Source organism: Anopheles stephensi, chromosome 2 (genome assembly GCF_013141755.1).
Source record: "Anopheles stephensi strain Indian chromosome 2, UCI_ANSTEP_V1.0, whole genome shotgun sequence".
NCBI lineage: Eukaryota > Metazoa > Arthropoda > Insecta > Diptera > Culicidae > Anopheles > Anopheles stephensi.
In genome coordinates, this window is record NC_050202.1 from 12730764 (window position 1) to 12750003 (window position 19240).

The 19240-nt window shown below is 45.8% G+C and overlaps 4 protein-coding genes across 15 annotated transcripts in view; 2 read left to right on the forward strand and 2 right to left on the reverse strand.

The window, feature by feature from the left end:
• The first annotated feature begins 585 nt into the window (after positions 1-585).
• On the forward strand, positions 586-14917 carry LOC118504074 (sodium-dependent nutrient amino acid transporter 1-like). Of its 9 annotated transcripts, none has more exons than XM_036038132.1 (9): positions 586-770; positions 926-1525; positions 11026-11521; positions 12080-12323; positions 12500-12615; positions 12681-13306; positions 14043-14319; positions 14391-14485; positions 14556-14917. In XM_036038132.1, exons 3-9 carry the CDS (start codon positions 11059-11061, stop codon positions 14646-14648), a joined length of 1914 nt encoding a protein of 637 aa, XP_035894025.1. In that variant the 5' UTR covers positions 586-770; positions 926-1525; positions 11026-11058; the 3' UTR covers positions 14649-14917. The 9 variants fall into 9 exon arrangements, with proteins under 9 accessions (XP_035894025.1, XP_035894026.1, XP_035894027.1 ...); XM_036038133.1 differs by having other exon boundaries at positions 1240-1525; XM_036038134.1 differs by having other exon boundaries at positions 586-718; positions 1240-1525.
• On the forward strand, positions 8966-10262 carry LOC118504097. 2 transcript variants are annotated; one of them, XM_036038181.1, is made up of 3 exons: positions 8968-9227; positions 9300-9693; positions 9759-10262. In XM_036038181.1, exons 1-3 carry the CDS (start codon positions 9071-9073, stop codon positions 10198-10200), a joined length of 993 nt encoding a protein of 330 aa, XP_035894074.1. In that variant the 5' UTR covers positions 8968-9070; the 3' UTR covers positions 10201-10262. The 2 variants fall into 2 exon arrangements, with proteins under 2 accessions (XP_035894073.1, XP_035894074.1); XM_036038180.1 differs by having other exon boundaries at positions 8966-9693.
• On the reverse strand, positions 13991-16065 carry LOC118504107 (probable 6-phosphogluconolactonase). The gene is made up of 3 exons (XM_036038194.1): positions 15830-16065; positions 15217-15713; positions 13991-15150 (listed from the first exon to the last, which is right to left on the reverse strand). Exons 1-3 carry the CDS (start codon positions 15951-15953, stop codon positions 15022-15024), a joined length of 750 nt encoding a protein of 249 aa, XP_035894087.1. The 5' UTR covers positions 15954-16065; the 3' UTR covers positions 13991-15021.
• A 494-nt stretch (positions 16066-16559) lies between these two features.
• Positions 16560-19240, reverse strand: part of LOC118504078 (protein CBFA2T2) — a 79981-nt gene continuing 77300 nt past the window's right edge. For 2 of the 3 annotated variants that reach the window (XM_036038143.1, XM_036038142.1), the window contains exons 7-10: positions 18774-19184; positions 18544-18711; positions 18357-18464; positions 16560-18288 (exon numbers count right to left, since the gene is read on the reverse strand). In XM_036038143.1, coding sequence (XP_035894036.1) covers positions 18151-18288; positions 18357-18464; positions 18544-18711; positions 18774-19184 — 825 coding nt within the window. In that variant the 3' untranslated portion in view covers positions 16560-18150. Of the gene's footprint in view, positions 18289-18356; positions 18484-18543; positions 18712-18773; positions 19185-19240 lie in introns of those variants that run through there. The other variant, XM_036038144.1, reaches the window with a different exon arrangement.

A 19240-nucleotide genomic window follows, 5' to 3' on the forward strand; every position in this document is an offset into this window, starting at 1 on the left:
TCCTTAATATTCCAAAAAAATTCAAGAGTAGAGTAAGTACAATTTTTGTTTTTTTTTTTTAATTAATTGCTTGATTTTTTTTTTATTCATAAGGAATGGCCTGGCCGTATTGCTAATTAATTGTTTGATGATAAGAATGAAATTCACTTTGTAGAAATATGTAAAAATGTTTAACACTTTTCGCCGTGAAAATTTAAAAAGAAAAATAACACCGTTAAACCAACACGTGCAGCGATGAGTGCCTTCTTGCCAACGCATCGCATACAAGCTAAAGCTTTCGGTGAAGCTTTTGCGAAAGCTCAAATACAGTGCGGTACAAGTATTACGCTTCACCGGTATGCGGTATCATGTCGATAGATTTTCTTCAACAAATTTTCTAAATTTTCACACAAAACGATAACATTTTGAACAGTATTCTTAACGTCATAATCGTGAATAATGTGAATAAGCCTAATTAAACTATTATCTCTTCAATAAGACCGGCAAGCTTTACCGCCCGGAACGAAGCGCAACGCGTCTAAGCGGCTGATGCGCGTGTGTGTTTTAGCATAGACCACCCGCTTAAAAGCGATTCGCGGGCTAAAGCTTACTTTCAGTTTCTATCCAGCAGCCGTCGTGTTCGGTTTGCGCATGGTTGTGTTCTCACACCCCAAGAAAAGTGTTTGATCGCGTTAGGAAAACCATCGGGCCAAGCTGCTTCTGCGACCCATTCGAGCGTGTAATGGTAGTCCGAAAGAAAACTAAAACTTAAAAGACAATTTATTCGTACTGTAAGTTCAATTACCCCCTTCGGATGGTGGTATTGCTCCCCTCCGCGAGCAGAACTTCCATCCCAAATCCCAACGCGTTTTTGGCCGTACCGAATTTAAAGGCGAATTGTTGCGTTGGGTGATTTTGGAAGGCTTTGTTCTCCTCTGCGGTTTAGTGTGAATTGAAGCTCGGTGTGTTTAGAGATTTTTGATGTCGTTTAGTGAATGTGGTTCCGCTGTTACGTGGTGCGCTGGAAGGGTTTTGTGAAAGGGTTTCGGTTAATTCTAAACAAGGCTAAGAAGCAGATTGTTTTTGTGGTGTGGTGTGTGAACGATCGAGTGTTTGTAGATCAATAACAGTGGTAGCTAGCAGTGCTGCATTGTGCTGCCCAAAACAGTAAACAGGTCAACCTTTTGCGGATAATTGCAGGGTAAAAGCATTAAGTGACGGATTTTTTTCCCTCTCTCTGTTCGAATTCATCCTTCCCAGCAGCCTTCAACCTGTTGTGCTTTAAGTGAAGACAGCAAGTAAAGTGGTAGTAAAACACAGGGTACCCCCCCAAAAAACAATCACCCAAGCGCAGTGTTATTTGCAAAATCTTTGCGACCAGACAGGATTGCGAAAAACATTATTGTGCCCGAAAGTTGCCGGTCATCGTTTGTGGCCGGTCCGGTAACCAGGCAGCTGTGCCGTACCATCCTATCTCCCGAAGGAACATAACAGCTGAATTTCGCCCGTATCTCTTAGCACATGCAGATGCAGCCAGTGTGTTAGGGTAAGTAAGAAAGCATTTTTTTCCTTCTCTTTATTTACGCAAATTCTATTTAAAGCGGCCCGAGGATCGGAATCAATCTATTAATTTTAAATCGATCACTAAAGCAAGCAGACGTTATTAATCTTTTCCCGAAGTTTTTTTTTCGTGTAATTTTGTTTAAACCACTTAACGTGTTTACCGGTTCTCAACATCGGTGGGCGTCATTAGGCAAGGTCCAAAAAGTGTTTTGTTTTTTCGTTATCCTCTCTTGATGGCCTACAGTTTGATTGGCCGTCAACTGCCGAACGAATGAATGGCAGGCGGAGAGGGCGTTCGGAGAAATCGAGTTCAATGTTACGCGACGATGACGTTGCATTCGATTAAAGTACTACTATGCCACTACTCATTTCAAGTTCAGGCAGAGCTTTACCTCCACCGTAATAAGCATCCACGCGATTATGGGTTGATTTTACATGAGGTCGGTTTTTTTTTTGGGAGGCATTGTTATTAACCGCTGTCCGTGATAAAATGTTAACTTGAGTGAAAAAAAATAAACCGCAATTTTGGTTAAAACTTTGTTTTTTTTTTATGAAGACTTTTATCATATCTCATTAATATCGAGACTGAAGAATCTACTAAATAATGCTTTATGATCTCGAACGCCAAATATGCTAATGAAGTCGTTTGTAAAGCACCTTGTTTATCACGTTGAGCGAATGGTATCAATCTAATTTTAATTTTGGCGTAGGACAGTTTGTTTGTTTTGCTGATCTTATCACACCCCAAAATACCAAAGTCAATAACCGATCTGACACCATGCGTGACGCCAACCAACTTCAACCGATTGATTGGTTGGTAAAAGGAGCTCCTTTGTTGTTGAACCTGTTTCCTGTTGTGTCGCGGGGTTCGGTTCCACTCTTTTTTTTGCTGTTCTTGAGAGTCAGCGCCACCATACAGGAAGTAGTACACACAGTGCTCGCAACCTGCTAGAACTAGAAGTACCAGCCCAGTGGGCCTCGTTGCCAGCCGTCTTTGGCGGCAACGAAAGGGAGCGAGAACTGGCCCCGATGCCGGTCGAGAACAAAAAACTACACCCGTTCTAGCAGCCTGCCTCCCGTGGCACATTCTCCCTGGCAACGATGCCCAAGGCATGCACCAGTTTTCCTTGAATCATTAAATTGAGGAGTGAAACAAAATCGCAAACACCGGTCATGATTGCCGCTTAGCAATTCAACAAACGGCCCGGTTCGTGCCTTGTTTGAACGATCGGGACTCGGAGCGTACACGGACTTCCTACATGTGACATGTGGATGGCCGAGATTGAGAGTAAAAAGAACTGCAACGAGAACGAAGCATTCTAACCACACTCGCAACTCTAGACTGTGTTCCATTCGTGTTCCATTCCATCGTTTAAAGTGATCCCGAAAGTTTATTACCTTAAGGACACTTTTAATGTCCGTGCGCATGTTTTGTGGAATCAATTTTGCAAACATTTTAATGTCCTCTATTTCGAAGCAAACGAAAGAAAAGAAGCAGACCGCAGCTCAATTTTTGTGGCCATTCCCAAAACTCCCTTCACTACGCCATTCGCTCGGACGGCATGAGGTTTTCGTGCGCCTGCATTATTCCTCGAAAGCTTTACGACTTGCGGCGTTGAGGGGATGCTGACGAAGTAAACAGATCGCTCTGTATCGCTAAGCTACTCGTAGCAGCTCTTTTTTGCGTTGACAAAGCTGCCGATGCTTCCGAGGCTCACGACAATAGGGAAACCGCAGAATTCATGCTAAATTTGCCTACTTTGTTTGATGAGCGCTGTGCACATGCGGGCCATAATTCACGATGGACGTTCACAGGGAGAGATTCAGGCATGCAGGAATCGGAAATGGATTGAAGATGATGCACTTGAGTTTAAACAGTTTTATACGTCATATTTCAGGAAGTGAATGAATATTGGTCTTTTTTATCACCCTCAGCATAGAGGGACCTTATAGGAAGATGTAGCAATAGCTTTAGTAAGTGGATTTCTCGTAGGACGTAGGATCAATACGCAATTGTGCTATGAGTATTTCCTGTCTATTTGTGACGCGGTGGTAGATGCCACAGCGGTGCCGGTCTTCACACGACAGAACCAGGGTTCATGTCCCATTTGGGCCTTTCCCCCATAGTGGCGACTGACTATCCAGCTTTGCAGTAATAATAAGTCTTGTAAGCCAGAAATGGCCGGCATGAACTTAATAGGTCGTTAGGCCAAGAGAGAAAGCAATATATAGGACGATATTAAGATAACTTTATCTACGGACAATTTACCAGTTAATCTTGAGCGGAAACGAGAAGGTACGGCATAGTCTAGTTCTACCTATAAATTGATCACTTTGTCTTGAGCAAAGCCCAGAAATCATTAAAAAAAATTGAAGACAAGCATCAGAACAGTCTTTAAAAAACTGTTGATGCTATTTAATATTTTTAACGTTCATTTTGATATATAAATCTTATAATTTTTTCTATTTTTTTATGAACTTTGTTTTTTACCCCAATTTGTGTGTTTTGAATTGCTTTCGAATGTTTTAAGCAAAAGAACGGTTTCTGTTTTTCAATATCATGCATAATCTTATTATTTATTTCATTTTTTATCATTGTTTATGCTTTGATGATGTTTATGTTAAGTTATTGTTTTTTTATTCTCATATTATTTAATAGTATTTTTTTTTTGATAGTATTTTTTAAAATATATTATAAACTTTAAATAATATTTACAATCAGTGATCGTCATTAGTTTTTTTTTATCTTGTATGCTTTTCATAAATGAATAAAACAAACAAAATTTATTTAGATTTAAAAAAATCAAAATCAATAGATAAATTAATGGTTTTTGGACCATTTCAGTACATTAGTATTGGAAACAGTTTCAGGTTCAGGTTCACAAAAACCTAGAAAATGGAAAGTTTTCTATTGATTATTTCAGATAATTCAAATATAAATTTTAAATTATCACAAAAAATAAAACAAAAACAATAAAATTGACTCTGAAATTGGCAATGAAACAGTTATAAAAACTTATCGTTTTAGTACCATAGTCGACCCCAACCTTTTACTATCGAACCCATCATACGAGCTACCACATTTCGAAACATGAATGAAAGCTTCCATCAACAAATGGCGAGAGAGTAGAAGAGAGCAAAATTTCCCCATTCACCAATATCAAATCTGTCAATTTCAACACTCCCAAAGTGCCACACAAAATACAGTGGTGGAATGATCGTAAACCCCGAACGCAACTTTCATCATTTCCTTATCATCGACGGTGCGATTGTGTCCCAACACGAGAAGCATTAATTTATCACCAAACCGGGCGTTAATTTCATTAAGCACCGTATGCATACGGTACCGAACCTAGCCGTCCGACCTTATGCTGCACCTAGCCCAAAACATAGCGTCACGACCGTCGTCCCGAGCTGCAGCGGAGATCGTAGCGTACCTTCGCTGGGCTCCTCGCCCAGGTAATCTGCCACATCTATTTCGCACACACGGTGATTGGTGGTGGCACCGAGCATTAAAGCATCCCAGTTTTTCCGTTCCGATCACCGGTGCCGACGATCACCTAATTGTGCCGATAGCCTTGCCGATGATTATGAGTTGCATTTTGCCACCACCGTCACCACTGGGTTGGTAAGCTTTTCCATCCGTTGGGCGCACCGTGGCGGCATCATTTTCGTGGTGCCGGGACGCGCGTTTGGTAACACAATCGATGATGCGCTTGGCTCGATCGAAAAGCATGATTCGGAGAGTTGGGGCAGGAATTATGCAAACAAGCAACACCCATCGTTCACACTTGCGCGCGGTGGCTGGAAATGATTTAGTGCCGGTGGAGATTGTTGGATTGGGATGGGGCAAGAAAATTCGTTTTTCCTTCACAAACCGAAAATCACCTTCTAGCAATGATCCACTGATCGCGCGGTGTCTGATTAACAGAAAGTCTGAGCCGTGAAACGAAAATGGCTCTACGGTGTCAGTGTTACGTTCGGTCGATATCTTGATTCGGAGAGAAGAATCAGATTATAAGCTAGATAGTTGGTTGGTGATCATCATTTACATAACTGATGAGTGCCAAGCATTATCCATTGGAGCCTCAACGTCTCGAAGCAAAGTTTGATAGAAAGCTCACCCCAAGGAGACCCTTTTGCCATCAAGTCAAGGTAAGCGGAGTCACCATCCTGGTTCTTCTGATTCTCTCACATCTCGAGTGACTCTAATGAGCACTTCAAAACAATCAATGCACGATTGTGTAGTCTTAATGTGTTAAAGGAGAGCAATCGGCACATGGAGGAGATCTTGCGAATCACAATTCTTGACAGTAAACGTCTAATACCTCCACCGAAAGATAAGGCATAATTCAAGTGGCCCTGTAAACGTCTCTAAGATAATGAGCTTCTATCATCAGTTGGTTTGAAGTATGGCTCATGTAATTAACTCTTATACCTTGTTTAAATAAAGTTACTCAGAGTACCCTTCGTTTTGAAGTGTCTGTGTGACAAACTCCCTCGTCCAGATATTGACGAACTGCACCACCACCACTTCTGACGGCAAAACAAAGTGCCCCTCGTACGGAATTGGGATTTTCCATCGTATTTGAAAAACAACATTTCTTTGCGCATATTTATTACTCATTTCCTTCTCTTCTTTCGAGCGTTTCGTCTGAGCCAAAATCGTCAGGATCAATATTAGGAATGCAAACATCACAACAGAGCCTCGGCTCGGAGTTTTGTTTGCCCCAGACTTGAGAGAACCTTATGCGCAAAACAAAACCTCCTTCAACCGATCCAATATGGTTGTTTGGTGAACTTCCGAAGGTACAAAAACACACAACGCACGACTTCCTCGACGCCGCCTACATGGGGAATGTGGACCCCTGCATCACTCAACAGGTGGTATGGACGGGCACGCGAGTTCCGGTTTCAAGCTAAGTGGATCAATGTCTTGCAGAACCGCGGAATCTATCTAGCGAAGAAAAAAAAAACACTCATGCTGCTACAGTTAATCTGCACCCGGTGGAGAGCTGCAGCGGATGTAACGCGCAGTACGCCTTTTACAGCTCCTTTGGCACGCTATACAAACCGAGCTGAACTACCTCGCCAAGATAAGACAGATGTCGCTGTAAAATCATTAAAAGCCATCGTTACGTGCGACACGGTTTTGCAGGCAAAAACAAAGAACGACTCGAAACGTGTGTGTGTGTGTTACCAGGGGTCGTGTTGTCGTGCTGGCCCCGAAGCGAAACTACGCGAGCTTTATCGTCAGCTCGAGGCGCGCGATCATAAACCGGCAACTCGCTCCTCGCCCCTCGCTGGCACGGTGAATGTCCGTTCCGTCGTGAGTCTTCACTGAGCATATGATGTATGATGACCTCGCACTGATCAGCTGATCAGTCGGAAGGAAGTTTTGCTCATATCCCGTACATATATAGGCGTGAGATGATCATGCACACACGCTGCATCGGATCTGATGGTTAAGCGCTGAAACGCAACCGTGTAACTCACGTGCAGGGACGTCAAGGTCTTGCGACTTGCGCTCATCAGACGAAGATGGCGTGAGATCGCTGTTTGTTTCTCTTATTATGCAATTACCGATTTATTGTTCTATCGAGCGATTAACCAAATCTGTTGATTCTAGAAGGTACAGGGATGTGGTGAGCAGCAGATATCACCCTTGAACCTTGCACCGACTTGGACAGAGAATAGGAACGATGTCGATCGTGAAACATATGTTCCAGTTCCTGCTTGGTATGCGAGACCATGGTGACAATTACAGCGCACGACAATGCGCTTCATCAACAAACCCTCCTCCGTACGATCGACAGTTGCAATGGCTGTGGCTACGTGTATGCAAACCGTTGCCTGAGCGCAATTTTAATGCATCCGCGGGCTGATTCAAGCACTCGGTGCACGCACACAAACCGGGACCGTGTGTGATCTAGCAGTCGGCACCCGCAAGGCACGCACCGGTTACTTTACATATGTAAATTAGGGAACCGCCGTTTGCGTGGAAGTGGAACTTGCCAGCGTCATCAGTGTAATATGCGTCGGTGATTGATGTGTTCGAACGTTCGACCTGGTGTTAGAACAAAGAATTGGATTGAGAATTGAGCGATAGTGGTAGCATTAGTGGAGAAGGATTTGGGAAGATTTTTCCCTCCCTAATGATGCTTCTTATTGTTACAATCGTACCCTATTTTAGTGGGTCAATGACGATTTAACTAATAATACCTTGATTGCAGTTTAATAACACACAAGCGCGAGTTTGTTTGTTTAGTTATCGTTGAAGAAAATGAACAGTGCCATCAAATAATGGCGGCTATTCAGTTCTGAGCTGCGGAGATATTGAGAAGTATGTCCTCCATTTTGATACACTTTTCCAATTCGTACACTATCCCAAACAGCGGCCATTGTGCGCTGCAGCTTGAATGTCAGGTCATCAACCTAAGCTTTCACGATCGACATGACAAATGGGGAACTTGCTCTTAAGATGAATTTAAATTAATTCCTGATTTTGGTTTCTGCCGCCTAACCTACTGACAAGCTAACCTACTCTATACTGCAAGGCTTTCGGAGCATTGGACTTGTCCAAGGTTACGCTCGCCATTCACTGCTATCTTTTGAATGTTTTTATGGAGTGTTGTCTACCGCCTTGCACAGCAGATGGAGAGTTGTTTCTAGGAGGATACAGGCGGCAAAATCCGGTACTTCACAACGCATTTATCTCGACCTTTTCTGATCGCAACAATGAAGTTGTCGGATTGCTGCTTCAGAATTCCTAGACATAACTCCAACTCTGCTGCTTTTGGCAAGAGATTAGTTAGAATTTGGCTAATTCGTTTCGGAATTCTTAGACATTTGAAACATTCCAGAAGATCTACGTATTCTGATACTTCACATTTGAAACACTTTCGCCTTTATCTAACAAAGGAGACGTCAAGTTCCGCAATTCGAAGTCCTGAAAAATTCCTCAGACTTCTCAGCTATTGTTGGAAGTTGGAAGAGAAATTCAGTAACTCCAGCATCTGTTCCACCGGCACTAGAATAGACTTTAGTATCTTGAGTTCTCTATGTACTCCTGTTGGAACCTATTGGAGACTCGAACCCAACTTTGGAGTTCTCTGGAGACTTTCTTAGTTGTGACGTAATAAGTCTAATCTTCAAAAGGCCTATTGAAGATGAATTTTCTAATTCCCTATTCAAAGCGCCACTTCACTCTGCCAACACTCTGTACAAACACTTCTTAAGCTGCTCGTTACGTCCACTGACGTACATCACGGCACTGTAACTGTCCACATTCCAACAAGCTCCAGCTCAGTTGGCGCTCGCCTTTTTTTTTCTCAACGACCTTGCCACTTTGCAAGTTTGTTGAAACATGCCCCCCCCCTCTTCCCCCATACCCCACATACACAATATCCACGCGATCGCCCCGCGTGTGCCAACGTCAGCGGAAACCGTAGCGTCGCGAAAGGTATGCCTCAATGTTGGGGCAAGACGGCACGGCACACGACCACCATCCTGCTGGAGTTAGTTCACGATGAAGTGTCGCATCTTTTGCGCGTTGCTGTTAAGTGCCCTCGTGCCACGTTTCGGCCACTCGTGGGATCTGCGTTCGATCGGGATCGATCGGTACCGCGTGCGGCACGTATCGCTCTACCACTCGCGGGCGTTCCTAACGCTTGAATCATCCAACGGTGAGTGGACACTCAAAGCCCTGTGCAACCAACACGCGTTACACAATCTACTCTCCCCCACCCCGTTTGTAGTTACACTGGTCGAAGCAACTTGGCCCGAAAATACGGGCAATCAGTGGCCCCGAGTGTTGTCGGACGAATGGGATGAGAGGACGTGTCGAGGGTTAAGACGGGTGCTCGGTACGGATATAGATCGCCTCGCCCGGCTGTGGGTGCTGTGTGGTGCTGAGGTCCGGGACGAGCTGGACTGTCCCCCGAAGCTGGTCATTCGTAGTTTGATTAGCCCCGGTACGGGTGAGATACATCATCGGTTTGGTCGGGCGGACCAGCAACGTCTTCATGCGATTGTTGTTGACCCAGTACCGGCTAGTGATGGTGATACGCGTGCGTTTATAACCCTAGTGGATCAAGATCACGTACTGCTGTACTCATTGTTCAAGCGTACGATCGGGAAGCTTCAGTTTCAGTAAGTTAAACACATTCTCCATCGTCACGGTTCAAATCGCATTCTAGTACCCTTCTTGTCCGCAGAAAGAACGACCTAACATCACTCCATCCGATATCACTCTCCGAGGTCACTATCAACAACAACCGTCTGTACGTGGCGGACACGGTCAGCGATCGGTTGTTCGCCCTTCCCGTGCGAAACATTCGTCAGCTCGCTTTCCCGGAAGATGGCGTACGGAAGATCATCATGAAAACGAACGTTACCTACCTGGGACGGTTGCTCGGTCGGCCGTGCGGTCTTAAGCTAGACTTCCGCGATAATCTTCTGTACGTGCTGCAAAGGGACGGTGCGATCGTCAAGTGGACACCGGGCCGATCACTCAAAGCGGAAAACCATCGCGTAATCCTGCAGCAGGGCTCAAACATTACGCAGATCATCCTGGGCGTCGCCGGGAAGGCTTGGGCTGTATCTGGGGAGTACATATCGCCCGAAACTCACCGACACTGCATGAAGATTGTGGTATAGTACGACGCCGTTAGCTCTGTAAGAAAGAGAACTGTGATAAAGAATCTCGTATAGTACGGAAAGCGTGAAGCGTTTAGTTCTATCTACTCCGAACTAGCAAAACGGCAAATCGTTATCCAATCGGGAAGCGAAATTCCCCCAAAAGTTACCTCTGCCTCGACATTCCAAACCCCGAAACCCGGGAAAGTGGACCTATCAACATAAGCTGCACCGGTTCCGTGACGTACGGCAAAATCGAAACGAGTTTTGATCGAGCGCCCTAGGCGGGACACGCACGCCTTTAGTTCATATACCTTCGCCAAGTCCGTAGCCGATCCTTTGCAACTCGCCAACCACGCCATGAACTTGACCTTCGCTCGCAACGATCTTCAATTCCACGAGTTGTCGGGCAGCACGCGATCGAGCGGCTCAACCTGTTGATGTGTCCCTGATGTCCGTTGCGGTGACATTGAAATTCGCTAACCGTAAATCCTTAACCGAGCGGATCACCAGCAGGTGCCTTCGCGCTGGTAATAGGGTTGAAGGTACCGGTACTGGTCAGGCGGAAAGAAAAACTTGTTTCGCGCTTGTGTCCGTTCGTACATCGGTCGGTGTTGGACTGTTCGAATGGATGGCTTTGGAAGCATTTGACTGGGTAAAAGCGATCCATGATAGCAAGTCCATAACCATTAAAATTTGGAAGATCTCACACGGGATGGAATAACTGATATTTGGCAAGATTGCAATAAAGTATCCATTAGCCGCCTCTTATCTAAGGCCTCAGCAAAATGGAGTCCATCAGCAGGCTTATCAGTTGCTTTCAATCTCTCTTTCTCATTTTTGCAGGACACACCACGACCACACACACACACACGAAAAATGGAAGGTCGAGATAATAATGGCTTCATCGGGGACAATAGTCCCTCCATAGCGGGACAATTCCGATGGAACACTCCAACGCCGTCGAATGGAGTTACGCCCGGTGTAGCGCTTACCGACGTAGAGCTGGCCGGAGGTAAAACCGTCCACAGAATCGCTCCTCCAGAAGATACTGCTCGCAGCGGAACCACGACTTCCATCCCCGCCCAAACCGGTGCCGAACGAGACCAGTGGGGCAAAGGTGTGGAGTTCCTGATGTCCTGTATCGCCATGTCGGTTGGACTGGGCAATGTGTGGCGATTTCCGTTCGTGGCCCTCGAGAATGGTGGCGGTGCGTTCGTGATACCGTACATCATAGTGCTGCTACTCGTCGGCAAACCGGTCTACTATATGGAAATGATCATCGGCCAGTTCTCGAGCCGGGGAAGCGTTAAGGTGTACGATATGGCTCCGATTATGCGAGGTAAGTAGGCGTTCCTAGGGTCCTCCGTTCGGGAAGTTGCGAGCTGTCAAACAGCAGGAAGCATGTCATGTCTACATCCAATTCTTATCCCAAAAAACCTTCCGATCACTGATGAAGGCGTCGGCTATGGGCAGATACTTTCCACTACGATCGTCACCACGTACTATGCCTCACTGATGGCGACCACGCTGAGGTATCTGTTCGATTCCTTCCAAAGCATTCTACCGTGGGCCGTGTGCGATGATAGCTGGGTAGCAAGCTGCATTCCTTCAGGCGCACGCAACGCGTCGATCGCAAGCGATCTTAACGATACCGTAGCCCTGTCGAACCGAACTTCCTCAGCTGAACTGTACTTTACGTAAGTGGTTGCCATCTTGTCTCACTCAAAAACGGAAACTGATATCGGTGGTGATACGAAGACGCGACAATCGGTGCGCGACTGGATAGACGACGTAAAGGGCAACTAACCTTACCAGATTGACCTTGGGTTTGACAACTATCCGAAGTGCTTAGTAGCTAACTGCTATGTCTGCTTCTGATTCTTTTCCCTAATGAAAGGTGTTGGCTATGGGCAGCTGTTCTCGGTGACCACACTAATAACGTATTACTCTTCGCTCATGGCACTAATTGCACGGTATATGATCGACTCGTTCATGAATCCTCTGCCCTGGGCCAGGTGTCACGAGGAATGGCTCCCGAACTGTGTTGATTCGCAGTCTAAAGCGGTACGATCGGAAACGGGATTAAGTAATGGTAGCAGCACAGGCCCGTCGGTGGCCAGTAGTTCGGAGTTGTACTTTACGTAAGTTCGGCGTGGCGTTGGAGAGCTGTCGATCGTCCTTTGTTGGTTTGGTGTGTTTGGTGGTGGATTATAGGCTGTAAGCGTACAGTGTGACTTCGACTTTGTGGGTTTCTGTGTTGACTGTGACTTACCCTCTCTCGACGCGATTAATCAATAACCATCTAATCCGATTGCAGTAAGGTTGTGTTGAAGGAGCTCGATGGCATTGACGATGGAATTGGACTACCCGATCTCAGGCTGACCCTATTCCTAGTCCTATCCTGGTCGCTTGTGTTCCTGACCCTGATCAAAGGTAATTATCGCTTTGTTTACTTAGGAACATATCATTTACCCAACGCGTTACGCCATTCCTTTCAGGTGTGAAAAGCTCCGGCAAAGCATCCTACTTCCTGGCCCTCTTCCCGTACGTCGTCATGACCGTCCTGCTGATTCGTGCCTGTACACTGCCCGGCGCAGTGGACGGCATCGTGTACTTCCTCAAACCACAGTGGGACAAAATTTACGACCCCAAGGTGTGGTACGCCGCAGTTACGCAGTGCTTCTTCTCTCTATCGATCTGCTTCGGCAACATCATCATGTACTCGTCGTACAACAAGTTCCGGCACAATGTGTACCGCGATGCGACGATCGTTACGTCGATCGATACCTTTACCTCGCTGCTGGCTGGATGTACCATCTTTGGAATTCTGGGCCATTTGGCACACGTTACCGGGAAGACGGATGTTGGTAATGTTGTGAAGTCGGATGCTGGTCTGGCGTTCATTTCCTATCCGGAGGCGATCGCCAAGTTTGAGGTACTGCCGCAAGCGTTTTCGGTACTGTTCTTCCTGATGCTGTTCGTGCTGGGGATCGGTAGCAATGTGGCGATGACATCGTGCGTTATGACGGTGATTAAGGATCAGTTCCCGAGGGTGCGCAACTGGCAGGCGGCCACGATCATCGCTGTCTGTGGTGTGCTGCTCGGAAGCATCTACGTTACGCCGGTAGGTGAAATGGGATCCAGAGTCCTCGAATTAGTTGTCCATTTCAAGCTCCTTTCTCATCTGTTCTCTTAATGTTAGATATCAGATGCTTATGCATCATAGACTTGATCCTGGAAATCCATTCTCATCCTTGCTACAATCTAACCGTGGAACTCAACGCTTTGTTACTTGTCACTCTGGTGTATTCCAAGGCAGCGTCCTGCAACCTATATTGTTAATTGTTTCTGTAAGACTGATACTCTGTTCTCTCCGCTGAGCTTGAGATCTGTAGAGATGTCCTCATCTCTTTTGGGATTTCCTGAGATTCCTATGTTGGACGGGTCTTACCCGCTCAAGACTCAGCAATAGCACTGCGAGTCTCCTTCATCGCAGATATTCTTCCTATTTGACGCAGTATCTTTGTGAGGCCTTGCCCTACCAATTAATGGCTTCTTTCACTTGACTTAACCCGGAGCTTGCTAGTCATTACATAGATCCAGAGTAGAGTTGCTGTATTCTGGGCTTGAATGGATTCAGAAGCTACCATTTATTGCTTCCTCTTTCGAAATTGCTCGTAGCTGCACAGTCATTTCTATGGCCCTACACACAACACATCTCAATAGCCAATGCTTCCCGAACTCTTACCCTAAAGTTTCTATCCCAATCATTAATGATAAATAAATTAAGAGATATATTAGACATTGATAGTTGCAAGGTTTTTATTCTGATATCTCACTCTCAATCTTCTTTCCTACAGGGCGGTCAGTACGTGCTGAAGCTGGTCGATTACTACGGCGCGTCGTCGATCGCTTTGGTGCTCGCGATTGCCGAACTGATTGCCATCGGATGGGTTTACGGTGTGGATCGGCTGTGTAAGGACACCGAGTTCATGCTGGGCCATCGGCCCAACCTTTACTGGAGGCTTTGCTGGCGCTGGATTACACCGCTGCTAATGTTTGTGATTCTTATCTACAACCTTATCACGCTGGAACCGCTGATGTACAAGCAGTACGTTTATCCGACGATCGCATACCGTACGTAACAGTCACATGTACCATTTTCGTCGTTCGTTTACTTATCCTTTTTTTTTGTGGTTTACTCGTAGAAATTGGCTGGTGCATTTTCACGTTCGGTCTGCTGCAGCTCCCCATTTGGGCCGCCTATGCCGTCTACAAGCAGAGTGGAAAATCGCTCAACGAGGTAAGCTAAACCCTATTTCGATTAAACCTTTGCAAAAAGTCGAGTTTTAAAACTGAATTTCTTTTGGCAGAAAATCAAGAACGCCTTCAAGCCTACACCTGCCTGGGGACCGCTCGATCCTGCAACACACTACGAGTACAAAAAGTTCATCGACGAGCACTAACCCGCCCGACGCAGTGAACAAACTAAAAACGGTCGCTAAGGAACACACACAGTATTGTTAATAATTTTAATCCAATCAAGGAGCGCGATCCGATCGTTTCGTACAGTGCGAAACGCCACTGGTGTTATTACTGCTATGTGATACGTATTATGTTTAGTGTTGGTTGTAATTTATTGTACACACAAGCGCGTTAGAATAAAATAAAAAGCCTATCCGCCACCCGACCCGGGTACACCGACGACAAGGCCGTCGAGTGATGTAAAATGCCATGGTTCGATTTTGATGCTCTGTTATGCTGATGCTTTGCCAGCTGCACTTTAGATTCTCCATTTAAGGCACCGTCATCCAGCAGTAAAGGAATGTGATAGCCGGTTTACGATTTGGCGAATGGATCGTCCTCGATTAAGGCGCCAGCTGCATCACAGGCCACAAAGATAAGTTCTCCGTTCGGAGGATCGACCAGGGTGGCCGGCAGCGATGTGTCTCTGTCCATCACAATGCGCTGGGTGGGAAAAAGTTGCATTTAAAAATGATTTCATTAGAAACTCAACCCAAATCATCCACTTACCTTCAGCATTTCCGCTTTTCCACCGCCCTGTGCCCCGAACAGACACACCTTGGCGTTGTTAATCAAGGGCAGCGTCATGGTGACACGCTTCGGAGGAGGTTTCGGGGAGTTTTCGATCGGTGCCACCAATTTCTTCTTCTCCTCGAGCAGTGGATGGCCAGGGAAGAGCGAGGCCGTATGACCATCCGGCCCAAAGCCCAATATCAACAGGTCAAACGATGGAATCTCTTCCGGCTTTTCCAATCCGAACGTTTTCCGTATCGTACGCTCATAACCCGCCGCCGCTTCGTTCACGTCCAGCGCTGTATTTACCGGGAAAAACACACTCTCCGGAATGTTTTTGCAGTGAGCAAGCAGATCGCGTTTGAAAATGCCGAATGTGGAATCCTTATCGGCCACCGGCACCACCCGTTCATCGCAGAAGAATATCTGCCATTTGGAAAAGTCTGAGCGCAGGTCTGACATGCCCTCGCACAGAATATCGGCCAGTGAGCCACCTGTAACAAAAAAAAGCAGGCAATCAATGGTCAAAAGTGGTCACGCATCATGGTTACGCCGTGTAATGACTTTGAAATCACTTTGAATTTACTCCAACCCACAAGCCTTGACTCACCCGACACGCCGACCCGGAACTTGTCCTGTTTGGCGAGCGTTTCGTTGGCGAATTTTTCCAGCAGTCCCAGAATTTCATCACATATGGCGTCGCCGGTGCGGTAGAAGGCACGTTTGGGAGACATTTTAGCGATACAAGCGGCTTAAATTACTGTTTAAATAGAGGAAAATGCTGACGAATCGGCCCACTGCTTGCGCTCGCCACGAACGACACAAATAAACATGACGCCAGTGCGCGATTTGACGTTTGGAACGAAATGTCAGTTGGGTGTTGTGGAACAGCTGTTGTGAACTGATACCCAAGTAACAAAATGTGGCACCTGTTGAATGCCAAATTTAGCAGAAAACAAACAAAAATATTTGAATAAAGTATAAAGTGATAGAGATATGCAGGAACTAAAGTTTTCGGCTACTTAATCTCATCGGTAATCAATTAGAGCGAATAACCCTTTGATATCAATGCTAACAACAAAACATACTAAGCGATGAGCCTTTAAACAGCTAAGAAGCTGCATATAAGCATGCTGAAAGTAGTTAGTGCACTTTTTCGCTTTTTAAGCTTACCACGCCTATTCTAGGCACGAAGATAGCTTTAAATGGCATTAATAGCTGGATCGTCAGTCATCTGAAACCTAATGCGATCCATTTGTTGCTAAAAACATAATGTAACTTCTTTTATCTTTTCAAAAAAAAAAATATTTTAAAATAAGTATACCAACAATATTTTGGTGCTCGGTTTTACAAATACAGTTTTGGATTTTATTTCTTCATTAGTGGTTGAATTTTACATCGCCTGCTGTTACACGACGTCGAAGTGACAAAGAGTTTGTGATAAAGTTGTACAGAAAGTGGTAGCCTATGTACAGTACTGCAGTAATGGTGCGTTTGCTGTTTGTCAATGCTATTTTTATGGGTACGGGCCTTCCCCCTGGTCCCCCGGGTACCTCGGGTATATCAACAAACTGGAGCACTAGAAACGCGCAAAGTTGAAACGGCGGGGAGCTCTAACCAAATAACGCATCTAGGTGATTAAATCACGTACTTTATTCCTGTTTTACGGGTTTCAAGAGTCACATTCTTAATTTAACATGCCTGTTTAGTCAGATCTTGTGCTGCTACGGGTTTGCGGTATTGGGACTGTAGAAAACAAAAAACGTTGCTACACTAGAACGGGAAATAAAATTACGCTAAAGTTAGATAAATAAATTAGTTAACAATCAGAATGTCTACAAAATAGTAGGACCGTTAGTACTTCTTAACACAAACCGTTGCCCGTTTTAAGAAGAAAACAAAAAGTGTCAAGACTGCTAAAACAGGATGCTGAAGAATTGGTCATCAACCAATCAACTTGAGCTAGCTTTTTTTTTTCTTTAATTCCTTTAAAAAACAACACCTAGAAAATGCTAAGTTTGTCATGTAACGTGCGTTTCCTTCTTTTTCTTGGTGGGCTTACAGTCGGTTGTTCAAAGAAAGAAACGAAACATCTCGACCACTAACGCTTGCGTCCTATTCCAACTTAAACGGAACCGATACTCTAACCGCAACACTACTCTCGATCATTAGACGTTGAATTCTAGTATTTGTAATTGTGGGGAGGTTTTGGTAGTGCTTACACGAGAAGAAACGATCAGTGGTGGTGCAGTGGTACGGTGCATTCAGCGAATTGTGTCGTTCGGTGTTGGTAGAGACTGCTACTGCTAATGTGAGTGCGCGTAGGGTGCGCTCCAATGTATTGTAGTAATTGTACGTCCATCTTTCATTCGCTTGCTTGCTTACACAATAGCTACGGCTAGTTTTTAATAGTTATTTTGGTCAACATCTACTTTGGGATTTAGTATCGTTCAAATTCTACTCGTTTGGCTGCTTGTTTGCTATCCCTAAAAACCACCTGCCCTCGCGTGTTATCATATACTTAAGGACAAAGCCCCCCTCCCCATTTGGACAACGAAAGGAATCTGTCATATTGCACTGTGTGTATTTATCGAAACTTAGGTATTGAACTAACTTTAGCTAGCAAGATCAACCAATCAACACTACGCACTATCGGGTCCACTGTAGGGACTAGCGCATCATACTTGCTGCTAGGTGCAATCGAGGGAAAAAAAAAGATCGTATCTTTTGTCTACGTTTAAAATTACTGAAGCCTACCAGCTGGGCCCTAAAACGATGGGGATCATAGGAAAGATAGCGAAACAGATCTCCTGCACCGTGCATTGCACGATCCTGATGATCCGGTAGAACCTTCAGACGAACCACATTCGCACTGCTACGATAATTTGACTAGCACAGATACTTTTTCTTAGGTTTCAGCGGTTTAGTCCGTCATTTTGCGGCGGATGCCGTACCGTTCGATGTACTGTTGCTCTGCTGCTGGGGCGTCGTCGAACGGGACGCTATAGACGTACGCGAGCTCTGGGTGTGCTTCTGAAAGCTGTTCTCTGCGCGTGATGTACCGCAGACCTGGGGAGTGCAAGATGGCCGTCAGAATCAATCGTCTCAGGAACCTGGAAGTCCTGGCGAACCCTTACCTGATGATGCTGATCCCAATCCTTGTGCTGACAGAATGATCCACAGTACCGGGCCAGATTACAGCCGGAACAGGTTTCGTTTGCCTTTCGTCCACAGTTCCAGCATGCCTGAAACGGGCAAAGATCACTAGTTAATAGGTTGGCGACTCTCACCGGCCCCTGTTCGATCGTTTCAACTGAACATTACATTCTGACTGCCGCTCGTAATCGGAGGCTCCGCATCATCGGCACTGTTGCGATGTATGTCCGCGTACAGCTTCTCCATCTTTAACCGTTCCTGGGCGATCATCTCCAGTGTTCTGGCTTCGGCAGCTGCAACGGCACGCTGTATCTCCATAACAGCTTGTCGCTTAACCTATGACGAGAAAGAACCCCCGATTACTTTTCTCCTCTCCAAGGACCTCTCTCTTTACATACCTGATTAACAGATTCTTCCGCAGTGCGTCGGAACTCGGATATTTTTTCCTCCGTTTGTCTCTTGATGTCCGCCATCGAGGTGTCCTGATGATCGCGCGCATGGCTATTATCGATGCCACGCTGCTGCAGTATCGAGATGGCTCGCTTCGTCTTCTCCACCATCGCCGAAATGCAGGTCAGCATTGTGTGAATGTTTTTCCACTCCTCCTCACCGCTTGCTCCACCGATCGAGCCACCGCCTATACTGCTGTTACCTCCGGTACCGTTACCGGTACTTCCACCGCTGCTACCACCGCCAGCACCGCCTCCACCACCACCACCACCACTGCCTCCACCGGGTGGAATTCTCGGTGGTCGATGAGATTCGGTAGAGCCGGCCCGCAAATCCCGATCGTCTCGATGAATGGAATGCTGTAACGGAGATAAACATTGAGACTAACAGCTTATCGAAATGTCAAGTTCTCGAT